At 49.0% G+C, this 12,939-nt stretch overlaps 1 protein-coding gene across 11 annotated transcripts in view; it reads right to left on the bottom strand.

Moving 5' to 3' along the window:
- The window catches only part of PROM1 (prominin 1), a 136,686-nt gene that overhangs the window by 58,146 nt on the left and 65,601 nt on the right, over positions 1 to 12,939 (bottom strand). For 10 of the 11 annotated variants that reach the window (XM_047857004.1, XM_047857005.1, XM_047857002.1 and 7 more), the window contains one exon: positions 8,662 to 8,717. In XM_047857004.1, coding sequence (XP_047712960.1) covers positions 8,662 to 8,717 — 56 coding nt within the window. Of the gene's footprint in view, positions 1 to 8,661; positions 8,718 to 12,939 lie in introns of those variants that run through there. The other variant, XM_047857011.1, reaches the window with a different exon arrangement.

Here is a 12,939-nt window from a genome sequence, read left to right as displayed (position 1 = left end):
TGGAACATATATTTGGATTTCCTGAAAGGTTCTTATCAGGATGCTAATCAGGTGTGGACAGAACGGGGGAAATTAGAGGGAAAGTGACACAGGCTTGACACACGAAACGTGTGGTCTTTACACAGTAGAGGATCAGCCGCTGAACCCCAGCCGAAGGCAACAGTTTCCAAAGTGTCCTTTCTAAACTGAGAATCGGATGGGGTCATCTCTTGCTTACCTGCATTTCCTGGATTCCCATCATGTTTAATTCCAACCTCTTAATGTGGTCCTGTTATTTAATCCTGGCCCCATGCCTTGTTCTTCTTGGCCATTCTAGTCCTAAGAAGAAGCCTCATGTTCCCCCTTCCTGCCTCGAGCTCCCTGGCAATGCCTCCTTGCCCAGAACGTTATTCCCTTCACTCCTCTGCTCATGGGACTCAAGTCTGCCTGGATGTTGCCTCCTCCTGGAAATCTGTCTTGATAACCAGGTCTGGGTGTGCTTTCATCCCTCCTTCATGCTGCCTTGGAGCCCACACTTGCCCGTTGTCAGCATCTGCTCCCACAGGAGCCCTGCCTGAGCGGCGTTGTTTGCTCCTGGAGAGCAGGAACCATGAGGTCACGCCCACCGTTCTCTGGCAAGCACCCACCCGGGGACCCGGCATGCAACAGGTGCCCAGTCGGAAGCAGGTAAACTGGTGAACCGAGGGAGTTCCCTCAACGGTGGTCCAGTGATGGGGATGGGCCACCCTGCAAGGAAGACAGAAAAAGTAGGGTGCAGCGAGTTTCCCATGAGGTGAAATTTGTTCAGTTTATCCTTTTGGTGGGGAGAGGGGGGTGGTATGTGCGTGAGAGGGGACAAAGTTAATACGGTGTTGTTGTTATGATGGGTGTTAAATGTCCTTGGGTGGCAAAATAAACGTTAGACTCTGTGTCGTTCCCTGGGTTACTTTCTTGCAACTGTGTGCTCTGGGAAATCCAAAAGTTTGGAAACTATCGCTTTAGATGGCAGATTTTCACAGAGGTGGGAGAACAATGTTTGTGATATTAGTACCTGTTAAATGAGGCATCCAAAGTGTTGGAGTGGGCAGTTCAGGTACACATGCCCCCAGGGTCACATGGGGCATCTTGAATGACCCCGGACTCCCTTCCTGGGCCTGGGCCCCACAGTCTCCCCAACTTACCACCATAAACGTGTGAAAAACACTGACTTCAGGCTCCTCCCCTAGAGCGGGTATCAGGAGATTTGGGTAAAACCAGGAACCTGTCTTTAAACCAACCCTGGTGTCATGGCCTAATCAGGTGGGTTTGGGACACCTGCTCTCAGCTCCAAGGGCAGATGGTGCTGGGCTAAGGCCAGAGCAGAAGCACCTGTAAGCTACAACAATCAGCTGATTCTTTGGTACTTAATATTCCCACCCAGGAGTCAGTCTGGTTTGATGTATTTGATGGGGTGCCAACAACCGCCCCCCCACCGCTGGAGCTGGGTGAATCTTCATCTTTCTCCTGTTCGTGCCGGCTATCACACAGTATGAGGTAATTACCGTGTGGTGCAGCAGTTTGAATCCGGCTATGCCGCTTTGCGTCAGCGACCCCCCCACTCCACTTAATTACCCATCATCGTCTCCCGGGGACCTTTTGAAAAATATCAATAACCAGCCAGCCCTGACCCATTACATCAGAATCCCTGGGGGACGGGCCTAGGCCTTGTTGCCAATGCTACTCTGAGCCTTGGTTACCTTACTGATGGAATCTAGATCAGCAGAGACTCTATTTTATGCAGTTTTTCAGAGACAACAAGAGAAAACAGTGAGAAGCAACATGCTCAGTGCCTTATTCTGTTCTAAACGCTTTAATGTATACGAGGTGAGTTAATACATGTGAAGTGCTCAGACCCAGGTGTCCCAGGGTCATGCTCAATCAATCGTCATCACCATCAGGAAGATGATGTTTAACAAGAAGATGTAACGATCAACGCACGGTAGCATTATTCCCATCCCTCTGCTCCAGCAAGCCCCAGATATGATCCTGGGCACAGACTGCCGTGCACTGCTTGCTCTCTAAATGCTTCCGAGATCTCTGGAAGGTGCTTCTCTTGCCGGGAAAGGGGAGTGTGCTCTTCCAGGCAGCATGCCTCGCTCTCCTGGAGGGCAGGAAACAGGGAACTCATTCACTTACCTTTCGCGGACATGCAGGGTGGGCTCCAAACACCACAAACCCATCTGGAATAATGACCTGACGTTTCCTAAGTGCCAAATCGATATCCAGTGACTGTCAGCACTGGTGAGGTCAAGAAAAGCAGCAGGGATGAGGCCCAGGCCCAGCACCTGCCCCCAGAGGAAGCTTCAAGAAAGGGAAAGGTGAGCCTGGGCGGCTCAGTCAGGTAAGCATCCCACTTTGGCTCAGGCCATGATCTCACAACTCATGAGTTCGAGCTCTGCATCGGGCTCTGTGCTGACAGCTCAGAGCCTGGAGCCTGCTTCGGATTCTGTGTCTCCCTCTCTCTCTGCCTCTCTCTGCCCCTCCCCTGCTCACACTCTGTCTCTGTCTCTGTTTCTGTCTCTCTCAAAAATAAATAAACATTAAAAAGTTAAAAAAAAATAGGGGCGTGTGGGTGGGTGGCTCAGTCGGTTAAGCATCCGACTTCAGCTCAAGTCATGATCTCACGGTTCATGGGTTCGAGCCCCACGTCGGCCTCTGTGCTGACAGCTCAGAGCCTGGAGCCTGCTTCGGATTCTGTGTCTCCCTCTCTCTGCCCCTCCCCAACTTGTGCTCTATTTCTCTCAAAAAAATAAATGTAAAAAAAAAATTAAAAGAAAGGGAAAGGTAATAACCGAGGAATGAAATGAAGGATGAAGATACAAACCAGCCAACCAAGAGGCAGCCAACCAAGAGGCAGGAGTGGGGATGGACTGTGGCCACAAGGAAACAAATCCAGGAGGTCATTGCAAAGAAGCCGTCCATTCCGACGGACCGGGATGTGCAGAATCAAAAGATGGAGGTGACGGGTGTTGCTGGGACAACTGTTCCCTGGAAAGGTTTCTAGAGGTGCAGGTGGCACTTAGGGGTTGCTGGTGGGAAGCGATGGGAAGCCATCCGCCTACACTCCACACTACGCATCCTTTGAAGACAGGAATTGTGTCCTTTTATTTCCTTGGGGGGGGGGGTCACCACCCAACAAGCTAGGCTGAGGGGCTCTCTCTGCAGAAACTCCACGTGAGCTTGGAGGAGGGGGAGGTCATGCTGTTTTCCCTGGGTTTCCATCAGCCGGCGCTCAGAGAACCCGGGAAGGGGTCCGCCTGCACTCTGATCCCCGAGGGAATGACACCCAGGGGCTTGGCGCGGCTCAGGTTGTATCTGGAGCACGGCGCTTGGCACACGCTGAGTGGACAGATGAGTTGCCCGTGTCATCTCTACCTTAACACCTCGAGTGAAGACAGACCACTCCTGTAAAGTCTAAACGGGTTAATACTCGTAAATCATGACCGGGGGTACCTGCCTCACTGTGCGTGCTGTAGAGACGCTAGAAACCGGCGGTTATTAGAGCCGTTCCTTGGATTTCCGCGGCTTCGTCTGCCCGGTCCTCTGTTTCCCTCATTTCCCTTCCCAGGGTTAATTACCCACTGTAACATTTTATGGTTTAATAAATAAAAGGCACGGCACTGAGGCTGTGACGGTCTTTTCACACAGCTCAGAATACTCAACGTGAGCTGCTTCCAAATTAGTCACGTTAGGACTCCAGTACAGTGGCCCGGGTTGAGCTGAATTTTTGTTGGCCGCGCGTGTGTTGGTTTGGAGTCAGACCGGTCCCAGGAAGGATCCCACCTTCACCACTTAGTCACTGGGTGACCTTGGGCAAGTTCCCCAGCCTCTCCGAGGGCAGGATTTTCTTGTACGTGCAGCGCAGAAATACTTCTGCCTCGGACAGGTGTCATTGTGGGGGTTGGAAACGATGTGAAGTTGGGGCGCCTGGGTGGCTCGGTCCGTTAAGCATCCGACTTCGGCTCAGGTCATGATCTCGAGGTCCATGGGTTCAAGCCCTGCGTCGGACTCTGTGCTGACAGCTCAGAGCCTGGAGCCTGTTTCAGATTCTGTGTCTCCCTCTTTCTCTGACCCTCCCCTGTTTGTGCTCTCTCTCTCTATCTCAAAAATAAATAAACGTTAAAAAAAAAAAAAAAAAAAAAGAAACGATGTCAGCTCATAAGCCAGTGTTGGCCCAAGGTGGACAAGAAACAGTGGCTGTTGTCATTACAGAGAGGACGATGACCCAGTGTAAGTTTCAGAGGCAGTGGAGAAGCTTTGTGCTTCGAGCCTCATGCTCATAAAGAAAGGCTGTAGCTCTCGTTTGCGCTACATGCCTTGAGGTCTCAGTTCGTTTATTTGTTTAATATTTAAAAAATTGTTTTTAGAGACAGCATAAGCGGGGGAGAGGGGCAGAGGGATATAAAGAGAGAATCTCAAGCAGGGTCTGCGCTCAGCGTGGAGGCTGATGTGGGGCTCGGTCCCACAACCCTGGGATCATGACCTGAGCCGGAATCAAGAGTCAGACGCTCAAGGGGCTGAGTCACCCAGGGGCCCTAATGAAGTCTCAGTTTACATGCATCCCAGGTGCAAAACCACTCTCCCTCCTCGGAACGTTCTCGTTCACGGCCCTCTATCAGAACTTCTCGCGTGATGTGTGTCCCCCTCCACCTTACGGTCCAGCTGTGGACTGCATTAGTCTGCTGTGGCTGCCTTCACAAAGTGCCGCAGACCAGAGTGTTGAAACAACAGAAAGGTCTAGGGCCTGGGAGTCTGAGATCAAGGTGTGGGAAGGTCTGGTTTCTTCTGAGGCCTCCTTGGCTTGCAGATGGCCGTCTCCTCCCTGTGTCCCCACACGGCCTTTTCTTTGTGTGTGTCTGTGTCCTAATCTCCTCTTCTTATAAGGATGCCAGTCAGACTGGCTTAGGACTCACTAATCACCCCATTTTAAGTTAATTACCCTTGTAGTGACACTATGTCTCATACGATCCCTCTCCGAGGTGCTGGGATTACGACCTCAACGGATGAATTTGGGGCACAATTCAGCCCATAACATCCATGCGTATTTCTAATCCCATAACCTCCCTTCCACCAGCTGAGAGTTGGCGGAGTAATGGCCACACTTTCGCAAGTCTGTCCCCTGCGACGCACTGCTCCTAGCCAGCACTCTGTAAAATGAATACATGAAAGAGAGAAGTACATAAAAAAATGTCAAGGAGGAGAAGGGGCCAAGGATCTTAAAATATTACCCTTAACTTTCAGCTCAAGTATAAAGAGGAGGCAGTTCTGTGAAAAGGAGTCCTAATTCCCTCCCAAAGTCGGGCCCAGCGCTTGGAGCAAAAGGTCAGCTGAATGTTTCTGAACCTCCTTCTGAAGAGAGTTCACTAAAAGAACACCCAGCTGGAAAGTCACTGACCCCGCGGCCCAGGCTCCTCCGCCACCTGAGAACTCACCAGAAGAGGAAATGCTCGACTCAGGACAAAAGCTGAAAAGACTCCCCAGGGCCCCTCACCTGGACAGACCTTACTGCGAGTGCAGTAATTACAAGGCAAGTGGGCACTGGTCAGTGTAGAAGACGCTGCTGGGGCTCCCACATCTCTCAGGCCTCAATCATCTCCATGTACCTCCTCAAGCTTCTAGCTACGGGCATCTTTCACTCTGTGCTTGACGGCCTTTTCCGGTACCACGGCAGGTCAGAAGTGCTTAGGGCTTAACACAGTCCCCCGCCCCCACACCGCCCCTAACCTGTGCCCCTTCAGTCTCGGTGTCTGGAAACCTCAGCTCCCTCACACTTCCCAGGGACTAATTTGGACACTGGGGTTTTACACCATTGCCCCGGCAATTCTGCAGGATGAAGCTTCAGCCGTCCCCTGTGGCCGGTGGCTTAATGCCACACCCTTTCCAGGCTGCCCTCTCTCCCTCGTGTTACCTCTCCACTTCCCCGCCAGTGTCCCCTGCACCTCCCAAACCAATGACGTGACCGCGAGGCCTTGACTCAGGGTCTGCTTCAGAGGACTCCAACCCAACACAGCCGGCATACGTCAGACTACGAGCAATCAGAGAGCCCCCCTCCTGAGGTGTCTGGCTTCTCCAGTGTCTCTCCCTAACCAAATCCCTCTTTCTTGGACAACAGTGGAAAACGTGACCCGATCCCACGTGAAGGGGGAATTCAGGTCATGCATGAGGACTCGGTGCACTTGTCCCCCATGCCAATGGTGTTGGTCCATTTGCAAAGGCACCTGAGGTGGAGAGGAAATCAGGCACCAGGGAGATCCCCAATTTCACAGGAGCTCCAAATCTAATACCAAGCCAGCCATAAAGGACTGGCCCAACTAAGAATCTCGCCACGGGTAGTGGCTGAGGTGCCCAGAGTCACCTCAAGGTCTCAGGACCCCATCCTCCGAGGCCTGGACCAGGTGAAGCGCAACCCCCACCCATTCTTTGGCAGAACTAGCTGGCACTCAGGCCAGGCTGCTAATGGCATGCCATTTTTCGATATCAATATACAAGCAACGGTCATTTTGTTCTGCCCAGGGATGCAGGCAGACATCAGCAACCACGTTTGGGAGACATAGGAAGCCACGGGCATTTCATAACGAAAATGTTTTTCACGGTACTAGGGAAGGCTGTGAGCGCTAGAGAGAAACTAATTCGTGTAAATGGTCTTCAGATAAGGCTTTCCTCTTTGGCATCTGTATTTGTTTTCTCTTGGGTATCACTTTATTGCAAACTGAGAATATGAGGCACTGTCACCACAGCATCTGAGGTGACCATTCACTGGGCGAGAGATCACCGCCCTCCCCATACATTGCCCCCACCACACTGGGACGCTGTCATTCACGTTTGCTGTGCTGGCCATTCAAGAATGTCCCCCGTGTGTCTGCTTTTATTGTTCTCTTGATAACCACTTTCAGGAGAGGACAAAGTACTTAATCCTTCAGGACTAAGAGCCTGACAGATTCAACTATTTTTTTTTTTTTTAATTATCCTAACTTTCAGTACAACACACATCTGTTTATTTCACTGGCAACCTGCACTCATCGTAAACCAAAAGCAAAGGGCACTCTTGCGTTTGGGTAATCCATCACAGATGCAAACAGAATGAATGCGCAACACCTTGGTATTCAGCAGAGGCACGCAAGGTCCTTTAATACTTTCTGAAAATACCATCTGCTCATATTAGCGAGCGTTCAGGGTCCCAGGCCGCCTTTCCTTCCTCTCCACTCTTTCACACCTTGTCCTGGTGGCTCCCGTGGTCCCCGAAGCCTCGGATGCCAGCAAAGCCACCTCCCCACCTGCTCTAGCCCTGCTTCTCCTTCTTCTTTTTTTTTTTTTTCAACGTTTATTTATTTTTGGGACAGAGAGAGACAGAGCATGAACGGGGGAGGGGCAGAGAGAGAGGGAGACACAGAATCGGAAACAGGCTCCAGGCTCCGAGCCATCAGCCCAGAGCCTGACGCGGGGCTTGAACTCCCGGACCGCGAGATCGTGACCTGGCTGAAGTCGGACGCTTAACCGACTGCGCCACCCAGGCGCCCCTCCTTCTTCTTTTTTTACAACAGGCCCCCCAATCACCTTTTATGCAAGAACTCCTGGGCAGAATTACGTTTTTTTCACCTACGTTCCTCTTCCTGTTACTTATAAATCTACTTATTTCCTTCTTCTCCTTCTACTTCTTTAAACAATCAGGTATGGTCTCTGCCATCTGGCTCTTTGCCTCCCGAGATCAAGGGTGATTTTCCTTATCCTTAGCCCAGGCAAGTGCACACACAGAGCTCTCAATACACCTGTTCCAATGTGAAGCTGCTTTTTACCAAACTGCATTTTATTTTTTAAAAAATTTTAAATGTTTTTATTTATTTTTGAGAGAGAGACAGAACGAGTGGGAGAGGGGAAGAGAGAGAGAGGGACACACAGAAGCTGAAGCAGGCTCCAGGCTCTGAGCTGTCAGCACAGAGCCCGACGCGGGGCTCGAACTCATGAGCGTGAGATCGTGACCTGAGCTAAAGTCGGAAGCTCAACCGACTGAGCCACCCAGGCACCCCTACCAAACTGTATTTTGAAACAAATTACACATCCCTGTTTCTAGAAATGGTCAAACAATTCTACTTAGTCTGGGAGTTCTCTCCTTCCTTAGCTAAAAAAACCCTACCCCATTACTTCCCTTAAGGAAATTTCAGTTTTGTTTTTTTTTTTGTTTTTTTTTTTTCAACGTTTATTTATTTTTGGGACAGCGAGAGACAGAGCATGAACGGGGGAGGGGCAGAGAGAGAGGGAGACACAGAATCGGAAACAGGCTCCAGGCTCTGAGCCATCAGCCCAGAGCCTGACGCGGGGCTCAAACTCACGGACCTCGAGATCGTGACCTGGCTGAAGTCCGACGCTTAACCGACTGCGCCACCCAGGCGCCCCAGGAAGTTTCAGTTTTTAAATACAGAAATACATCCAGCTTAAAAGGTGAATGTTTTTTCAAATGCTACTTTTGGAATTTCTGCTTTAGAAATCAAAGGGGATTTATAAGATGTTTCAATATTCCATAAAAGTTCTTAGTCAAAGAAAATTATAAAGTTCACAGGTGAACTGATTGCTTAAAGATTTACTTTCAAGTCAACCAAAATTTTGTTCACACTTATTTTTACTAACAAATGTATCAATAAAAATTACCTTCTCATAATCGGTTGAGAGGTCAAACTTCTTCTGTAGAATTTTTCTTAAAATATCTGGGGGAAAAAGTCACAAAAGAATAGCAAGGTTACTTTTACAGTAAAAACACAACATATATGTTTAGAAAATAAATTTTATATATGCTTACAAATTATTGTACCTCTATGTAGTATTCTTATCATTTTATTTCTATTTCTTAAGGTAGGTAAATAATTAAGCTAATGAGGCTCTAAACAGAAGCAAAGAATGGAGGGCAAATATTTTTGACTTACTATTTAGCAGTGGTGGAATCAGACAGTTGCCATTTTTGAGTTTTCAGTTTCTCACAAGACACCTTGATATTTACCAGCGTATAGGCCATTAATAATTACTGATAAAACGTTACACCGAAATTGCTCACTCTTAATTTTTTGGAACCACAAATGCAACTTATTCTTTGGTAATTCTACATTTACATAATATTTTACAAATAAAAAGAACCTTACAATTAATCCAAGCAGTGCATGAAAACCTGAAATAACATGCAAAATGGTATTTTCCCCGCCATGTTCATTTTGGGCATTTCCAAATTCTCATATAGGTTAGGATTCACCTCTTATCCTGACTCACCAATCTAGCAATGATATGCCATGACTGATGCCCAGACAGAGAGAATAACTTGTCTAAAATCTGGGATGTGTGAGGAGGCCAGACCAAGGCCCAGGCGGGTCGTCATTTTTCTGCCCCAGGGTCCTTCCCACGCTGCACATTGTAATTCACCCTGGGAATGAGCTTCTGGAATGCTGTGGCTGTATCCTGTATACATCACTTCTAAAGTGTACTACAAGGGGCGCAAAGGAAAACTTGTTGTGAATGCTTATTTAAAGCAAGGAGTATAGATTTACATGCTGGCCACCTCCCCGCAGGGCTTTTTGGAAAACAACTTCCGACCTGCACAGACTAAATGCAACGACCTGCAAACTAAATGGAGCAGATCTTTAAAAGGTGTGCTGTAGGAGCAGGGATCAAACTCGTAGGTTTGGGATGCTTACCCTATCCCTAGGGTACTGGGAGTCCTAGTTATTCATTCCTCCAAGGGACGTCAGGGAGACCCAAGGACGGGAGAAACCTGAGTCTGCTCAACCCCGCAGATCTCCTCCAGCCTTGAGCTAGCCACTTTGCTTTGGTTTGTTGTACAGATTAGGCTTCTGTTCTAGATTTCATTGGATGAAAATGTCCACCGATGATTTTTTTTTTAATTGAGAATCATCCGTTTATTTCAATATATTTAATGACACAGGTGACGTTCCTGTGTGGCATTTTGGGATCGTGATCTAGTTAAGAGTTGGGATGGAGTCCAAGCTCCGCTACTTTCCACGGTGTCTCCTCCTGGGTGAAGAATTACCTGCCACAAGTATCCTCATCTGCCAATCGGGTTGATATTAGTCTCCACCCTCAAAGGACCACTTCGGGTTAAGTGAGATCGTGCAGACGAAGAAAAACGGTACAGGGCCTGGCACACAGCGGGCCCTTCACTGTTCTGTGAAAGGGTTTTAGGAAATGTCTGCTGCAGAGCAGTACGCAAGGTAAGTATGGCATGGAAGGGGTTCTTGCGGCCACGGACTATGCATTCACTTGGCTCATCTTTATAAAACCCAAATGTGGGGCGCCTGGGTGGCGCAGTCGGTTAAGCGTCTGACTTCAGCCAGGTCACGATCTCGCGGTCCATGAGTTCGAGCCCCGCGTCAGGCTCTGGGCTGATGGCTCAGAGCCTGGAGCCTGTTTCCGATTCTGTGTCTCCCTCTCTCTCTGCCCCTCCCCCGTTCATGCTCTGTCTCTCTCTGTCCCAAAAACGGAGAAAAAAAAAAATTAAAAAAAAAAACCCAAATGAGAACTTTGAATCTCTTCCGGGGAGCCGCCCCCTCCTTCCTCTCAGGTCACACTGACCAGGTAAGCGGTGGGCATCCCCCACTGGCCTCAGTGGGCACATCTCTGAATGTGGTCCGCGGACCCCTTGGAATCGTCAAGATATGTTCAGGGTGCCCACGAGGAGGAAGCAGAAGATGTGATCCGCCTTTCCACGGTGTTGATATTTGTACTCAGGCTGCAAAAACAACGGTGGCAAAGACTGCTGTGATTTAGCAGGAACCACATAGCATCCATTGTATTCTTCGCTGCCATCAACTCATGGGAACTAGAAGCCCAAGTCACAAGAATGATCTCGATGATTATTACAATCATAGCATCCGACTTCAGCTCAGGTCATGATGTCACAGTTTGTGGGTTCGAGCCCCGCCTTGGGCTCTCTGCTGTCAGTGCAGAGCCCGCTTCACATTCTCTGTCCCCGACTCTCTCTGCCCCTCCCCAGCTCACTCGCTTGCACTCTCTCTCTCAAAACTAAACATTTTTTTTTAAAAAGAGAATAATCTTGATGGAGCATTAAAAACTCGTAATTGAATTAAACTTCAATCTGTGAGCAGCCATCTTTTTATTATTCTGTGCGAGGAAATGGCAGTGTGCGTAAGGTGCTTTTGTTGCACACCCGTTTCCAGCTGACTCCAGAAAGAGCACTGGGTGCTGGTCTTGAGTTGGGAGCTAAACTCACCACATTTCTCACGGAGCGCGATTTTCACGCAGAAGAAAGAGAGACAAACCACGGTTATTCAGACTTGAGGATTTTGGAGACACTTTCCTTAAAATGGAGGGAGTGGAGCCCACAGCTTCGAGAGGGCGACTCACAGGACTTGTTGCCAATGATAAAATTAGAGCATTTAAGCAAAAATTAGAATTTTGCAAAATCTGCTTCCATGGGGTTGACAGACGTGGGATTTTACCGCATCGTTCTCACCACACTTGAACACATGAAGCAGGTGCGTCTCTAACAGACTATGTGGAGGCCAGTGAATATGGGACACATGGATCACACGTTGGCCGCGGCCCCAATGAGACAGTGCCAGTCTTCCAGTGCCAAAACAGATGCTCCCAGCATTTGCCAGAAGATCCCCAGCCCTTCCCAAGTACCCGGGATTCCGGTGGTCCCGGGTGCTGAAGAAGGGTCCCAGCTACACCAAATGACACTCCTTGCTGACAACTGACCCCTGCCCTTTGTCTGCCAGCTGGCCCCATCTCTCTGCCAAACTGATCTTTGCCGTGAGGACCAAGCACCCATCTGAGATTTGGGGGCAGGAATGTTCTCCCTCCCCCTGGTTTAGAGCAGCGCTGCCTAATAGAAATATATTACAAGCCATACAAGTAATTTCAAATTTCCTAGTAGCCACATTTAAAAAGTGAAAAGAAATGGATGATTAGTTTATTTTACATTAATTTTAATAATATGCTGCCCTTAATCCAGATATATGCAATACACTGTCATTTCTGTATGCCATCAATATAAAAATATTAACGAGCTGTTTTACAGTCACTAAGTATTCAGGTCTGGTATAGATGTGCTCAGTACATCTTAGTTCAGACTAGCTATAATTCAGGTGCTCAGGGGCCACACGTGGCCATGGCCTCTGTACTGGACAGCACGGGGTTAGAGGCTGTAGGTCATCGACCTTGGAGGCCTCAGTCCTTTTGCTCATCCTCCCTCCCTCCCTGTGACAGTGTACCCTGTCACAAGAACACAAAATGAGCATCCACCATATCCATTTTTCCTTTGCCTTCCCTGTGGATCTCTAAGTGGCTCTCAATCCAGGTAAATGAACATCAGCACAAGGCCTGTAGGATGCAGCCCAGCATCTTCATTTGTGAGGTCTTGGCATTAACTCTGCTGTTCACGTCTCATGCGGGAACTCATGAGCCCCCCCCCCCCCCCCCCGCCACTAGGAAACTCCATCTCAGTTCTAACACGTTCGTCACTGTTGAGAACTTTTAATCGATTATGGTCCATCTCAGAAAGCGTGTGGAAGACCCAGGGTCCCACTTCTGCTCCCCTACCCACCCACCCCCCGCCACCCCTGCTTGGGGGTCTGGCTGCACTACAATCCTTTGTCTTTGTCTCTGTCCTCCTGGCCAGCTTCCAATGGAACCAATCTCTACCTCTGGATCTCCTACATTCCCAGAAAGTTCCAGGGATCCAGCACCGTTTGTGGTACTGATGCTGCAGAAACATAACATTATCCAAAAAAAAGTGTTGCCTCCTTTTTGTAGATCAGACGGGATCCCTGAGGTCTGTGACTAGTTCCTCGTATCGCCTGGTGAGCGAGGTAGCCAGTAGCATTTGGATCACTACAGTGTTATCCTGACCTCTGTGAGACCTCAGTGTGGACAACAATGGCCACCTTGTCCTTCCTAAAC

Source organism: Prionailurus viverrinus, chromosome B1 (assembly GCF_022837055.1).
Source record: "Prionailurus viverrinus isolate Anna chromosome B1, UM_Priviv_1.0, whole genome shotgun sequence".
In the NCBI taxonomy this organism is placed as follows: Eukaryota; Metazoa; Chordata; class Mammalia; order Carnivora; family Felidae; genus Prionailurus; species Prionailurus viverrinus.
This window is presented reverse-complemented; position numbering and strand designations above follow the sequence as displayed.